The sequence below is a fragment of the Chionomys nivalis genome, chromosome 7 (genome assembly GCF_950005125.1).
Source record: "Chionomys nivalis chromosome 7, mChiNiv1.1, whole genome shotgun sequence".
Lineage (NCBI taxonomy): Eukaryota > Metazoa > Chordata > Mammalia > Rodentia > Cricetidae > Chionomys > Chionomys nivalis.
In genome coordinates, this window is record NC_080092.1 from 50,837,067 (window position 1) to 50,852,434 (window position 15,368).

General features: G+C 50.3%; 2 protein-coding genes across 2 annotated transcripts; both read left to right on the forward strand.

Annotated features, from left to right (window-relative positions):
• Positions 1-47: 47 nt before the first annotated feature.
• Kcnab3 (potassium voltage-gated channel subfamily A regulatory beta subunit 3) lies at positions 48-6,685 on the forward strand. The gene is made up of 14 exons (XM_057774392.1): positions 48-686; positions 1,953-1,996; positions 2,084-2,121; positions 2,347-2,426; positions 3,671-3,715; positions 3,794-3,838; positions 4,009-4,052; positions 4,188-4,274; positions 4,525-4,610; positions 4,740-4,860; positions 4,942-5,036; positions 5,135-5,255; positions 5,410-5,498; positions 5,712-6,685. The coding sequence occupies exons 1-14, from the start codon at positions 454-456 to the stop codon at positions 5,787-5,789; spliced, it is 1,206 nt and encodes a 401-aa protein (XP_057630375.1). The 5' UTR covers positions 48-453; the 3' UTR covers positions 5,790-6,685.
• A 6,515-nt stretch (positions 6,686-13,200) lies between these two features.
• Positions 13,201-15,286, forward strand: Rnf227 (ring finger protein 227). Its single transcript, XM_057775675.1, has 2 exons — positions 13,201-13,746; positions 13,848-15,286. The coding sequence occupies exons 1-2, from the start codon at positions 13,227-13,229 to the stop codon at positions 13,901-13,903; spliced, it is 576 nt and encodes a 191-aa protein (XP_057631658.1). The 5' UTR covers positions 13,201-13,226; the 3' UTR covers positions 13,904-15,286.
• The last annotated feature ends 82 nt before the right edge of the window (positions 15,287-15,368 follow it).

Here is a 15,368-nt window from a genome sequence, read left to right on the forward strand (position 1 = left end):
CGGTTCCATGCAGATGAAGGGGCGGGGCCTGCATGTTGATGAACTGGGCTCGCTGCCGACGCGGCTCGGAGCACCGCGGTCCCGCAGCGGTTCCAGCTGAAGTGGCCCCCGTCTTTCGCCACCCCTTGTTCCTGGGTCTCTATCCTTGAAGACCGTCCTCGACTTTATCTTTATCCTTACCCGTTTATCCTCCTGTTCCCTGCATCACAGCCCCCGGCATCTGAATACCACTCCTGGCACCCCGCACGGTTTTCCTTTCCCGCCGCAAACCCCGCGACCTCCAGCAGCCCGCCCCCGCGGCCCCATCCCGGTTGGCTGCTTTGGCTGCAGCCTCCTCAACCTTTCCGCTCTCTCAGGGTCGCGCTACTACCATACCAGTGTTTGCCCTCGGACTTCCCGGCTCCTTCCTCCCTCCCCCAGAGCCCCCTCCCCCGCCCTGGCCGGCCAACCGGCATGCAGGTGTCTATCGCGTGTACGGAGCAGAACCTTCGCAGCCGGAGCAGTGAGGACCGTCTGTGTGGACCCCGGCCGGGTCCTGGGGGCGGTAATGGAGGGCCAGTGGGCGGAGTGCATGGGAACCCTCCGGGGGGTGGACCCAAGTCACGAGCTGCGCTGGTCCCCCGACCCCCAGCACCCGCTGGGGCCCTTCGAGAGAGCACCGGCCGAAGCACTGGCATGAAATACAGGTATGGGATGGCCAGGCAGCCTACCTATTCGCTTCCCTTTCGGGACCCCTGGGTTAGTCGCCACGACCCCTTCAAACTTAGCTTAAAAGGCCACTATTCATTTCCCCTCTCCTTTCTGTCACTGGCACTCCCTCACTCGGTCTCTGTTAGTTCCCCTAACTATGAGACCAAGTTTACTAAGGTTGACAGTGTCCTGTCGTACCTAAACAGTGCTCTCGAACTGCCCTCCTTATCCGTAAAAACAAACAAACAACAAAAAAAAAAAAAAAAAAAAAAAACCGGGGAACACCTGAATCTCCAGGCTGCTTCCCCCCCCCCCCCCCATCCAATGGAGTGTCCTTGGGTTGGCGTCCTGGGGAGAGGAGGGAAGGAAACAGCAGCTCACTCTGGCCAGTTGGGGCGCCTGACCCAGATATTGCCCCCGCCAGCCCTGAGGCCAGTCTCCCTCACCCTTTCTAGGGTGAGGTCAGAGCAGGAGAGGGGAAGTGGGATAGACCACATCTTTAATCCCGTGCTGTAAGGCGAGAGTTGGGTGAGAAGGGCTCGGGGGACTGCTGGCCAGAGACTCTCAGAACTCAAAGTGGGGTGGGGGTGGGGGCGCACTTCTTGGGAATATGCTGAGGTCACCTGCCTTTGTCCCAGAAGTATTCAGCCCTCCCCTGTAGCATCCCTGATTAGGAAGTAAAGGTGACTGTTCCATCTGTGCCTTGAGAGGGGTCGGAGGATATCTAGTTCAAGCCTCAGAAGTCAATGAAGAGAGGAAGAGACTTTCCCATCAAATCCTCACCCACATTGGCCTTTTCTGGGGCTGAGCTCATCTCTGTGCCTAGTCAAGCCCCTGAACTGGAGTTGGTTTACATCTCTCTATTGTCACCCTTTAAAGTGGCATTCTTTGACGGAGGGCCTATTCTCAAACTCACCACAATCAGCCACACTTTTCAAAGCCCACTACTCCACACATCCCAGAGACGAGACGGCTCAGACACAGACAGGACTTCACCCAGAAGGAACAGATGATAGGAATGGAGGTGCCAGACAGTGGCCCTCGAGTTACAACGATCACACTATTTGTTCACTTGTTTCAATAATACCCTAGGGCCTCTGCTATGGGGGTAGCACTGCCTATCCCATCAGCCCACTGGGTCTGCTGTCTTTGGACTGGGACCCTTGAGGGCTTCTCAGTTCGGAAGGACAGGAGCTGGGGACTGATAATCCAAGTCCCCAGCGGAGGCTTCACCCCTTCCCCGCTGCTTCTGTATCCTGCAGGAACCTAGGAAAGTCTGGTCTCCGGGTGTCCTGTCTTGGCCTTGGTGAGTTAGGAGAGACATTGAAGAAAGGGGGCATTGTTTTCTAGTCCGACTGCTGCAGTTCTCATGTGTCCGACTTCTGTCTTGCAGGTACCTGGGTCACATTTGGCTCTCAGATCTCAGATGAGGTATAAGTGGTGGGTAGAGGTGGTTGTGGGGAAGGGGTAAGAAGAGGAAGAAGTGGATCTGGTTAGGGTTTGGACAAGCTTCGGGGGGGGGGTATGAGATCTGAGGCTGGACGATGGGCAAAGGAGAGAAAGTGGGGGAACCAGGACTGAAGTGCTGGGTTAGGGTGCAGGGAGGGAAGTAACTGGGGGCAGCTGTTCATCTGCGATGTTTTCTCACCTCCCTAGACAGCAGAAGATGTGCTGACAGCAGCCTATGAACACGGTGTAAACCTGTTTGACACTGCTGAGGTGTACGCGGCGGGAAAGTAAGAACCAGGGTAAAAGAGTCAAGTTAGAGACCTGGGAATTCTGGGAACACTAAAGTGCAACTTTCAGGCTCATAACACCCCCATATATTATGGGGTTGTAGTTCGTAGTTCTCACAACACCCCCTCTCTAGAGGTCAGCACACTGTTCAGCTACATTAACATAGAGCCGACGATTCTATCCTTAAGATCACAAAGCTGTATTTTCAAACACACCACATCACATCACGCCTATGACTTGACTTTGGGAGTAGCCAGAATCCAGGGTGGCCTACTCTGCCTCTTTATTTGAAAAACATTCTTCTTCAAGATTTAACTCAAATGTCAAATCCTCTGAGAAGCATTTCCCCAGCTGCCCAGAGTCATCACCTTCTGTGAGCATCCTTGACACCCTGTACCACCTTCTGTGAGCATCCGTGACACTCTGTCCTACCTTCTGACATAAAGGGAATGACCCTTTATACAACATTTGCTGCTCAATTTAGAGGCTTCCACCTCCACAGAAGCCATCTTCCCAAGACTCTCCAGAGAGGCCATCACCAAAGCACTCACAGTTTCAGGGAAGAGGTCAACATAACCTTAAAAAGGATTCAGCCTAAGTGATCAGACGAACAAGGGGCACGCGAGAGCTCCAACGCTGCAGGGTGTTTCAATACTTTAAGACTTGTCCCAAGTTGGCCTGTAATTGTGTGCTAACGGGAACTGTGTCGGCTGGCTGTAAGGCACACACCTGCAGTTCCAACATTGGACGGCTAGGGGAAGAGGGTTGAGAATTTGAGGCCAACATGGGCTACAAACTGAGACCCTCTTTCCCAAAGGGGGGGAGGGAAGAGGATATGGAAGCTGGTGAGAAGGATTCACCATAGCCTGGCATTCACTGGCAGAATCAGAGCTGGACTTAGGAGGACACCTGGTGTTACAGCCCAGATGACTGGAACTAGAAAAGGCAGTGTCCTCTCTGACTCAAGTCTATTTCTCTCACCCCGTTATAGTCTACCCCTTAAGCACCCACAATAGGGATTGGTACATAGTTGATAGACAACATGGATGAATGAATAAAAAATTATATGGCTACACTGCGAGCTCAGAAGGCCCTTTCCTTTGTCCAAGACGAATCTGAGACTCCAAATTGGCTCCTGTTTTCCCACTCCCCTTTCTCTCTATTAGAGGGAACAAGCTGGGAGAAGGGGAAGGAGTCGGTCTGTCCTGCAGAGATCAGTGTCCTTACCTTGTCTCTGTTTCAGGGCTGAAAGAACCCTAGGGAACATCCTCAAGAGCAAAGGCTGGAGGTGAGGCTGGTTTTGTGGGTTACTGGAGACATGATCAACCAAGCATTGCTGCTGGCACTCTCATTCTGTCTTCTCCAGGAGATCAAGCTATGTTATCACCACTAAGATCTTTTGGGGAGGACAGTAAGTAATTGGGGAGAAGACTTACAAAGAATATGTGGTACATGGGATAGGAGTAGGGGCTGCTCTCCTGTGTCATCCCCTGCCCCCCCATTCTGCCCGTGAGGATTCATGCCATCCCAGTTTCTCACAGCTCCAGATAACCCTCATCCTTGACAGTAGCCTTTCTACAGGGCAGAGACTGAGCGAGGCTTGAGTCGCAAACACATCATTGAAGGTGAGGATTGGTGGCTGGCTAGCCGAGGTGGGTGGGCACGGAAGCCAGAGAGGTTGACCATAACCAGGAGGTATGGTCTAAATTTTTAGCAAATTGAAGGGGAGATATTTACCTTCCCCCTCCCCCCACTTCTAGGCTTGCAAGGATCCCTGGACCGCCTTCAGCTGGAATATGTTGACATAGTCTTCGCTAATCGTTCAGACCCTAACAGTCCTATGGAGGGTAAAACCGGAATCCCTAAACCTGACAGCCCTTCAAAACTGGGCACTTTCTCAAACTGGCATCGGGAAGCCAGCCTCCCCCACTCAAAAGTCCCCCAATCTCCATAGCAGAGGCTCAGACCCTAGGACCTAAACAAGGAAGGAGGTGAAGAAGAGAGACGATTACAGACCTGCCCGGGTCTTGGTGGGGTGGACAGAGTCTAGGGTTCCACAGATCAGACATTGAGGCTTTTTCTCTCCTGTGCACCTAGAAATTGTGAGAGCCATGACCTATGTCATCAACCAGGGCCTGGCCCTATACTGGGGGACATCCAGATGGAGTGCTGCAGAGATCATGGTATGTGACTCTGACTCCCCACCCGACACCCGCTTCCCTTTTCTCGGGACCAGTCCAAACCTCACTGTGCTGAGAAGGAAGACAGTGGAGGGGTTGCTCTGACCCTGTCTCCTTTCCACACCAACCCAGGAGGCCTATTCCATGGCCAGACAGTTCAACCTGATCCCGCCTGTGTGTGAGCAAGCGGACAACCACTTCTTTCAGAGGGAGAAGGTGGAGATGCAACTGCCTGAGCTCTACCACAAGATTGGTGTGCAGACCCTCATCCCCACCTTTCCCGTTTCACTCATGACATAGGTCCCCGTCCCACACCAAATCCTCTTGCTCTTAGGTGTTGGCTCGGTTACTTGGTCTCCCCTGGCGTGTGGCCTCATTACTAGCAAGTACGATGGGCGAGTTCCAGATACTTGCAAGGCCACTGTCAAGGTGAGATTTGGTAGCTCAGGGAGGCAGGTCTGGGCTGCCTAGGCTGCTGTGTGGTCAAGAAGGGAGTCGGGCCTTGACTGATTCTCCTTGGTCTCCAGGGGTACCAGTGGCTCAAGGAAAAAGTGCAGAGTGAGGATGGCAAGAAGCAACAAGCTAGAGTCATGGACCTTCTCCCCATCGCCCACCAGTTAGACTGCACTGTGGCCCAGCTTGCAATAGGTGAGACCCTGCAGGGGCCTGCCTCCCCGTGACTTCCTACACCTATCTCTAGAGGAGTGCGTCTCAGGACAGGACCCTCTTCAGACACTTCTGGACTCCGAGTGCCCACGCTGATCCACATCGGTTCCTTTTCTTTTTCCTCCTCTGGTTCCAGCCTGGTGTCTCCGAAGTGAGGGTGTCAGCTCAGTCTTACTGGGGGTGTCAAGTGCAGAACAGCTGATGGAACATCTGGGCTCCCTACAGGTGAGTTGGCGATTCAGACTCCCCTTACCTGAGAGTCAAGGCCATACTGTCTATCCCTGAATGGACTGAAGTGATTACAGAGCTGCCCCTGCAAAGTCCAGGATGACAGGGCCAAACCGCTGAAAACTTTCTTATTGGGTCCCACTGTGGCCTTCATCATGCCCTTCCTCAGTGTCCCAGCAAAAACTGTCCTTTTCACTGCTCATTCTCAAGGTGCTGAGTCAGCTGACGCCGCAAACGGTGATGGAAATAGATGCGCTCTTGGGGAACAAGTCGCATTCCAAGAAATAGTTCTTTGGGGGCGCGGGGACCCAACGCGGAGTGATTGCACCTGCCGGAAAACCACTTTCTAGCAACGGGCCCTTTAGTGCCCGATCTCTCCTCCCAGCCCCCAACCCTGCTCCCACGCGGCGGCAGAATCGGGGTAGCCCCGCCCACCAACGAGTCCCGGCTTCCAGTAGCGATTCGCATGAACAAAGCCATATCCTTTCGCCTTAGGGCTTGAGAGAGAAAGTAGATCTCCCACCCACCCTCTACGCCCCTGCTGTGTGTCCTAGGGCTAGGCCTTCTCGCTAATCCCGGGCATGAGCCAGTCTTCTCTCAGCCATTTGGTCTCGCTCGTTTCTTTTCCCTATTGCCAAAACCCAGAAAACGTCCAGCAGAAAAAAGAAACATTGAGAGTATCTCAAAAATGGGCCTTGAAATGTCATCAAGGTGGCAAGAACCTAGTGAGTTATTTTGTTAACTGGAACACGGGAAACAGGACATACTTAGTAGTATTTGTTCAATAGAAGCCGGGCTGGTCCTGGCGGAAAGTAAATAATAATCTTTGGGAAAACCAGAATCCTGCCTCCTGCCTGGAGGTGGAGGACTTAAATCTAGAACTAGGGTCATACTTTGTCCTTGCAGAGAGGGGATAAAGGTGGGGAAGACAATGTTGCCAAAGGCAGAAAGAAATTTGATGACTGTATCGCAGAAATGGCAAGGTGATCCTTAGAAAACAAAGTGATTAGGGGGGATATAGAAACGTGAGGTTGTCAAGATCTGGGGGCAAACCCAGGCTTGAACTGGATTTAATATGTAGTCAGAGGACTACAGTCTTCTTCCTGGCAATAAACCTAAAGCAATAAAGACGGCCCCTCTACTGTAAGACTTCCCAGGGAACTGTAAATAAAGTCTCAGCTTGATCCTCATTGTGTCTCAGATTGCCGGGCTGAGGGTGGGGCTTTAGGGGCACCAGCTCAGGTAACCTTTCCTCTTTGTTAGAAGGCTCTCAAGGCTGGTTTCCTCTCCACTCATGAGTGGCTCAGGCATCAGACCCCTGGTTATGGTTCTCTTGGAGGATCTAAGCACCAGGTACCCCTGGCACAGGCCCTTTCCCCAAATTCTTTAGAACCTGGTGATGCGCCTTCTTTTCTTCCTGATGAAAGCTATAGCTTGATAACACCTTTCACCTTTCTTTACCGTTTTTTTTTTTTTTTTTTTTTTTGACTTATTGGAGGTAGGGTTTCTCTGTGTAGCCTTGGCTGTCCTAGAACTCACTGTAGACCAGGCTGGCCTCAAACTCAACAGAGATCCAGCTGCCTCTGCCTCCTGAGTGCTGAGATTAAGGGTGTGTGTGTGTGTATACACGTTGCCACAGTGCTCTTGTGGAGGTCAGAGGATGACGTTTGGTTCTGTCCCTCCACTGTGTGGGTTCTAGGGGGCAAACTCAGGTTGCCATTGGTGGCAGCAGTCTTCACCTGTTTAGCCATCTTAGCCTGCCCACCCTTTAGTTTTTATTTTATGTATGTGTGTGCTTTGCCTGCGTGTATAGTTTATGCACCGCTTGCATCCTAATGGCCACAGAGGCCAGAAGAGGCCTTGGATCCCCAGGGACCAGAGTTAAAGAGTTGCAAGCTGCTCTGTGGGTGCTGGGAACTGAACCCACATCCTCTGCAAGAACAGCCACCTCTCCACCACCGCCTCCACCTCATTTTGGTTTTTTATTTATTTATTTATTTATTTATTTATTTATTTATTTATTTATTTATTTATTGAAACAGGGTTTCTCTATGTAACAGTCGTGGCTATCCTGGAACTAACTCTGTAGACCAGACTGGCCTTGAACTCACAGAGATCTGCCTGCCTCTGCCTCTTGACTGCTGGGATTTTTATTTTTTTAAGAGGTTTTATTTGAATGAGCATTTTACTTTCATTTGTATCTGCACACCACGTGTGCCTGTGCCTAAAAAGGACAGAGAGGATGTCAGATCCCCTGAAACTTAAGTTATAGATGACTGTGAGGCACTTGTAGATGCTGCTAACCAAGTCTAGGTTCTTTGCAAAAGCAGCCAGTGCTCTTGACCGCTGAGCCACACACACGCACACACACACACTTCTGGTCTTGCAGGATTTTTTTCCCTCATCTTGCATCTTCAAGCACCCAGAAGTGAAGCAGTTTTGTTGTGGCTGGATAGGAAAGGTCCCAGGGGGTGTGGTTTTGAGATGTTATAGGGTAAGAAAAGAGGGAAACCGAGAGGGAAGGAGTCAGAACTTGCAAGGGAAAGCAGAGAAAGGCCCCATGGGAAGGCAGCAGAAACAGAGTCCAGTGATACCCCTGTCTCCTTCGTCTATGGACTGATTTCTTGGAGGGAAGGAAATGGGCGGAAAGTCACAACCTGCAGGGATCACAAGGGCAAGGGAGATGACTTCTGCCACCTTAAATATAACCTCAGCGGCTCCTTTCTTCCCTGCTCCTCCTGCCTCCACCCTAAGCTGGGAGTGTAGAGTGGAACCCATTTCCTGGGGACTGAGCAGCCTGCCTTTAGCAACCATCAGGATCCACTAATGAGCACTTACAGCCGCCCCTTTAGTCTCCCACTCATTCTGGAAGACAGCAGGAACCAAGGGGAAGTGTATGACTAAGCTATGATTAGTTCTTCTGTGACAAACATACAAGAATTTATCAATTCAGAGCAGTATTCTCCTTAAATAGTTCCCGCGGAGAGCAGTGTGCTCCTCCTGGTGCTGCCTCCCTAATGCTCAACGGTTTTGTTTCTTCCTTACTTTTCCTTCTTCTGTTCCACACATTTTAAAACCTCCCGTTAGAATTACCTCGAGGCAGTTTAGAAGTCCCTTGTAAACAGAACCTTTATTGTCACACTTCCTTGTCTGTAAACATTTGCTATATTTCTCAACCACCTTATTGATAAATTCAATGAGTATTCTGGGCATCAGTCCTTCATGGTGGGCACAGGGATATGGAGCTGCCTTCGTGGAGTTTGCTGCTGAGGGAGACAGTCACGTGGCCTCTGCTCCAGTGCAAACTGCTGTTGCCCAATGTCCAGAGGGAAGCACACGGGGTTAGCAGCGTCTGGAGTGGGTATGTGACATGGGAGGCCGCCCAGAGAGCAGATGGAGGCGGTGTTGTCAGCAAGAGTGAGGGCAGTGAGGGCCTAGCAGAACGAGGGAACATGCGCACTGTATCAGACAGCTTTCTGTTGCGGAGACAAAATTCCTGAGGTAAACAAGCAAAATGGGAAGGCTTATTCCAGCTTAGGGGTTGTTTGCAGTATACGGTTGCTCCGCACATTTGCTTTTAAACCTGTGGCAGACCATCATGGTGAATAAGATGCTCACTTTCTAGCAGCTGGGAAGCAGAGAGCAAGGGGCTGAGTTCTCAATATCCCTTTCAAGGCCACACCCCTTAACCTAAATTCTAACAGCTCCATCCCCTCTCCAATGTACCATCACCTGGGAAGCAAGTCTTCGACACATGGCTTTGCATCCACACCATAACAGAACCCAACAGTCTCTGAAGTCCGAGTGTCCAAAGAGAAAACAAGTAAAATGTGGGGCACACTGAGGTCAGGGCACATAAGGCCTTCTGGGTAGTATCTGTTTCGATTACTTGTTGATAAACACATAAATCATCCCAAAGTCTAGTGACTTGAAACAGCTTTTAAAAGTGAATTTGAGGTGAGGTGAGGAGAGCTGAAGCGATGACTGAAGAGTTAAGGTGCACAGTGCTCTTGCAGAGGACCCATGTCTTTTGTGGCTCCTCAGGTGTCACACCCCCAAAACTCTAGCCCCGGGGTAGCATCTGACACCCTCTTTTGTCTCAGCAGGCACCTGCATGAACACACACACACACACACACACACACGGAGGGAGGGGAATTAAAAATAATTAAAAACAAATGCATAACCAACTTACACATTTTTTCATGATTCCGTGGGCTGATTGGGAGTCCCTCTGCTGCTTCACTTGGCCTCCTTCATGTGGCTGTATTTGCTAAGGAAGCTAACTAGGCAGGAATATTCCAAATGGCTTCACTAGCTTGTCAGGCAATCAGCACTAGCCATTGCCTGGAGTGCATCCATTTCCCTCCACAGAGCCTCACCTCCAGTGCTTAGGTCTAACCCTACTGCCTTCTATGGTGGTTTGAGGGCAGCCTTCCAGCAGACAGAAGGTGCAGTGCTGTGGAACACACACATGATTTCTGTCTCGTGCTATTAACTGGTCAAGGCTGGTCACAAAGCCATCCTCCACTGCAGAGATAAGGAAGTAGATTGCTTTTGTTTGGAAACAGCCTCACTATGTAGTCCAGGTTGTCCTCAAACTCACAAACTGTCTCGGCCTCCTCAGTGCTGGGGTTACAATTATGGCCACCATGCCTAGTCTAGGCCCTGACTAATGATGCGGTTGCAAAGGATCTGGATGCCATTCAACACTCGCTACCTTAAAAGATTTTAAACGGGAGCAGAAGCAGGGTTGGGAAGAATGTGATTGGTTTGAGATTGGAGAGTTCTCTGTAATAACAAGGAGGGAGGCCCACAGAAGGCCTGTGTGTTTGTGTTCACTGGATAGGGAGGTGAGAGAGGACAACAGTTTGGACCAGGGGGATGAGCAAGAGGTGGAGATGAGTAGGTGGATTGGCTATTAAAGGGAGAAATGACCTTGGATAATAAAGGAAGGTGAAGGGAAGGAGAAATTAAGAATATTACCCAGGGTTATGCACTAGCCAAGAAAGGGAAGGAAAAACTGGAAGACAGTCTGGCCTAGAAATAGGAGCTCATCAGTTTGGGTTCTTGGTGATAAGACTGTGGAGCAGGTGACAGGATAGTATATAAATCATGGCTTAGAGGGACCCTTGGCAGTGACACACTCCAGACTCCTTTTATTCTACCTTCAATGATTAAGATTTGGGTTGGGGAGATGACTCACTGGGTCAGGCGCTTGAAGGCAAGTGTGGGAACCTAAGTGCACATCCACAGACCTCACATAAACTGAGTGTAATGATGCAAGTGTCTGTAATCACATTTCCACCACAGTGGGTGGGAAGTGGATACAGGAGAAGCCTTAGAATCCCAGACTCTTGTGGGCCGGCTATCTTGGCATACAAGTCTGTGAAATTCTGTCTTTAGCAAGGTAAAAGGTTAGTTAAGCTCGGCATGGTGGCACACACTTTTAATCCTAGCACTCTGAGGCAGAGGCAGACAGATCTCTTTTGAGTTTGAGGCCAGCCTGATCTACAGAGTCCCAGGCCAGTATGGGCTACACAGTGAGACTCCACCTCCAGAACGAACACACCCACTACACAGTGAGACTCCACCTCCAGAAAGAGCACACCCACTACCAACAACAGGAAAAGCCAAACAAGGTGAATGTGAGGAAACCTGAGGTCATCCTCTGACCTTCACACATGTGCCACAGCGTGAATTACACACAAGAATCCACACACATTCTTTACATAGACATACATACAAGCACACAGACTACAATTTACCATCATTTCAAGTTTGTTTTATGTGTATGTGTACATGTGTGTGTATGTATTCCGGGTGTGTGCAGGTGCCTGAGGACTCTAGAAAGGATTCAGATCTGAAACTAGGGTTACAGGCAATTGTGAACTGCCCAACATAGGCGCTGGGAACTGAACTCAGGTCCTCTGGAAGAGCAGCAGGTGTTCTTAAGCACTGAGCCACCTTGCCAGCCCCCTAAAGATATTTTACTTTTTATTTATTTATTTTTGGTTTTTCAAAATACTGTGTGTAGCAGCCCTGGCTGTCCTGGAATTCACTTTGTAGACCAGGCTGGCCTCAGACTCAGAGATCTGCCTGCTTCTGCCTCAGAGTGCTAGGGTTAAAAGTGTGTGCCATCATGCCCAGCCTAACTAACCCTTTCTTTACCTGGGATTAAAGGTCCTGGGAGCTGAGGTAGGAGGACTGCCATGAGTCTGAGACCAGCCTAAGCTACACAGTGACGTCCCAATTAGACCGGAATAAAGATTACTTTGCTAGGCACAGTTCTGAACGCCTTTAATCCCAGCACTCGGGAGGCTGAGGCAGCCAGATCTCTTTTGAGTTTGAAGCCATCCGGAACTACACACAGAGCTCCAGACCAGCCTAGGGCTACATAGTTAGACCCAGTCTCAAAAACAAAACAAAATAAAGATTATCCTCCAGGTTAACCTTACAAAACAAAACAAGCTCGACCTTACCTGTGATGAACCAGAAAATGCTATGCAGATAGAGAAACCCATCTTGGATTAACCAAGAGATGGTGTATGTGAAATATTGGGTACCCGAGAAGTTCAGTGAAGACAAAGCAGGCTTGGAGCCAAGGACGATCAGGACAGTAACTGCTGCTGCTTGTCTGGTGTTTACAGTGTCCCAGGCATCATTTAAAACACCTTACAAACACAAGCTCTTTCGAGCCTTACTATTATTATCCAGATTTTGTAGATGAGGAAATCAAGGCCCAGAGAAGTTAAGTAACTTGCCTGTGATGTCACAACTAGGCTCTATACTGGAGCCAGATGTGTCAAGACTGTGTTATTATCCTCCGCAACAGAACCTGGGCTCCAAGAGCAAGAGAAGATGAGGAGGCAGCTTGGGTGTGGGTGCTAACATTGGGAGGGAATGTGGGTTGTGAGCACCATGTCCTGTTTACCTGTCCGAGAAGTTAGACCCCTGAGTCAGAAGTCATGCCGGGCTGCTTTGCTTCAACCATCATCCTGTGTGGGTGTCCAAGCCTGGATAGTCTGGAAGGAAAAGATTCCCAGCATTCCTAAGGCCATGCTCCTGGAATCTAAGTCCCTCCCTAGGCTGAGATGTTAGCTGGAATCGAACTCTCTGAGGGAGGATGAAATTTAGGGAGCCTTAGGAGAACCCAAGAGGTCACGTATAAAAAAGAGCGGTGAGAGCAGCATCAATTACGGCTGGGCAGAATCTAAACATCCAGAGAACCAATTAAAACTGGGCAGAACCAACAGTAAACCTGGCATACGTAGCCTGTTTGTTGGGGGTTGAGAAAGAGTGTGAGCACGTGACAGATGGGCTACGAGGGCCCTTGAGACTTGGGCCAGTGACTGTGTGCAAGAGGGGACCTGAGGATCTACTCCATTTTAAGATGGCACTGGTGTTTTGCTGTGGGTGAGAAGTTTGCCAAGGGGGCAGTGGGTGGAGCGTGTCCCCCTTTCCCTCAGGCAGTTGTGGCATCGTGTGGGCATTCACTCCACTGTGTCCCCACTCGCATTCCCAGCCACACGCCTCCACCGCCCCCGACGCGTGCCACGGAAGGGAGCGGCTGATCTGTGCGTGATGCCTCGAGGGTGGGGCCTCACTATTAAAAGGGGACAGAGGCGGCGGCGCCGGCCCCAGGCCTAGCCCAGGCCCAAGGAGGGCTGCTTGTTCAGTCTCCCAGCCGCCACGGGATCGACGACGTTGGGTCACAGCGGCCACGATGCAGCTCCTGATGAGGGTGCCTTCTCTTCCCGAGCGGGGTGAGCTGGACTGCAACATCTGCTACCGACCCTTCAACCTTGGGGCCCGCGCACCCCGCCGCCTGCCCGGCACGGCGCGCGCCCGCTGCGGCCACACACTGTGCACCGCTTGCCTACGCGAGCTGGCGGCGCGGGGCGACGGTAGCCGCCCGGCCGCGCGCGTGGTGCGCCTGCGCCGCGCTGTCACGTGCCCGTTCTGCCGCGCGCCTTCCCCGCTCCCGCGCGGCGGCGTCTCGGAGATCGCGCTAGACCCCGACTTGTGGTCACGGCTGGAGGAAGAAGCGCGGGCTGAGCGGGAACGAGACCCGATGGGGAGCCCGGCTAAGAGAAGCGGAGACAACGGAGAGGACGACGACGACGGGGAAGACGACAGCGCGAAGGGGGCGGGACCTACAAGCGCGGGTTGGCGCGCGCTTCGCCGGATCGTGGACATGGTCCTGGCGCCAGCGCGCCGCTTGCGGCGTCCGTTGCCTAGCAATGGTGAGGGGCCGCTTAGGGAGGATGCTGGGCACAGAGCGCCGAAGAATGCTGGGTCAGGTTGCATCCTCCTGTTAACCACTAATCCTTCTTCTTTCCTCCAGTGCTCTACTCTCCAGAGGTCAAGGACATTGCCCACATGACCCGTTGCACGCTGTAACCGAAGAACCTGGGAGCTGTGGCAGAAGGCAGGTGGGAGTTGCATCTTCGGGCATGCTCTCATACAAAGGGTGATGTCAAGACTACCCTCTCTGATGCTGGAATTGGTACGTTCGTGATGGAGTTGAACAGAAAGTATCCTAGGTGGCGTGAATTTTGAGCGGCGGAGGCTCCTAGACTGTTCCGGCTTTACATTGTATTCAGGATGGAAGTGGCCAAAGGATAATAATACAAAGCATACCATAATGTGGGAAGAAAACATACAAAAGCTTTGGCGTTTGTTCAGGGAGGCTGTGGTGTAAGATCCCATTTTAGCAGTGGTCAGTGGTTGGAAATGTTTACTTAAAAAAAAAGACAGGACAGGGGACAAGCTAATTATCATGCGAATCTCGCATATCTGGTTATGTGCGTATGCTGGCATGCCATCTTCCCACTCTTGGTTCCTTGTTCCAGAAATTACTGAGTTGCCTCCCTGATTATGATTGGAAGCCTTGCTTCAGCTTGATAAGGCAGGTATGAAAATGTCCAAGGAGTGTTTATATGAGGCCTTAATTAAGGCTTATCAAGGATGGGTGAGCCATTTGATAAAGGAATCAGAATTTAACCTTATCTGTTATCTTTACAGACTCTGTAGCAATATTAAAAAAAAATAAGATGTTCACATAATTTTAAGTTTGTGTCCCATGATGGGACATTGCTTATTTTATGTGATTCGTTCTATTTTAAAGTCCTGTAAATATCTTACCATAGACTTAAAATCAAGACCAACAGTGTTGGTCTCACAGCTTGCTAGAAGTGCAGAATTTCAGGACCTCAGTCCACATTCCCTGACTCCATTTTCAGAATCCCAGGTGATCTATGTGTATATAAGAAGCACTGGTTTAGATCTTCATCACCCTGGGATGTCATCATCATCTGTGGGTGGAACATTTAACACACTATGACACACTGCCTTAAAGTTCTGAAGTGACATTCTATTGTGGAAGGAAACTTTTTTCTGAGCTAAAAATGTGAATTGACAATAGACCTCAGTTTTCAGAGGTCTTTAAGAGCTTTTTACTGACAAATAATAATGTATCTAGTTGTAGAGTGTAAACCTGTTTTAGGAATGTCTTGTCATTTGCCTGTTCTTAATGTCAGCTTCAGTGTTCCCTTTTGGAGGCCAGCGCGCATCTGCTGTGATGGGCCTTTTTGTTACATTTCTGTATGTGTGCTGTCAGAGTGAATGCTACATTAATCTTCTAATGTTTTATGTTTTGAGTGTTTCCAGAGCCAAATGACTATCTCCAGAGCCAATAGCAGTGTTAATGTATATGTACTCAAAAAATGTTTGGTGAATTTACCCATTTTTATTGTAATAGTTTTGAGAATAAAGTATCTGTGCTTACTCAACCTGTGGAAGGCTCTTACTGAATTGTATTGTCTCACAGTTTAAATCCTTCACAGTTGACACCAGACTGACCTGA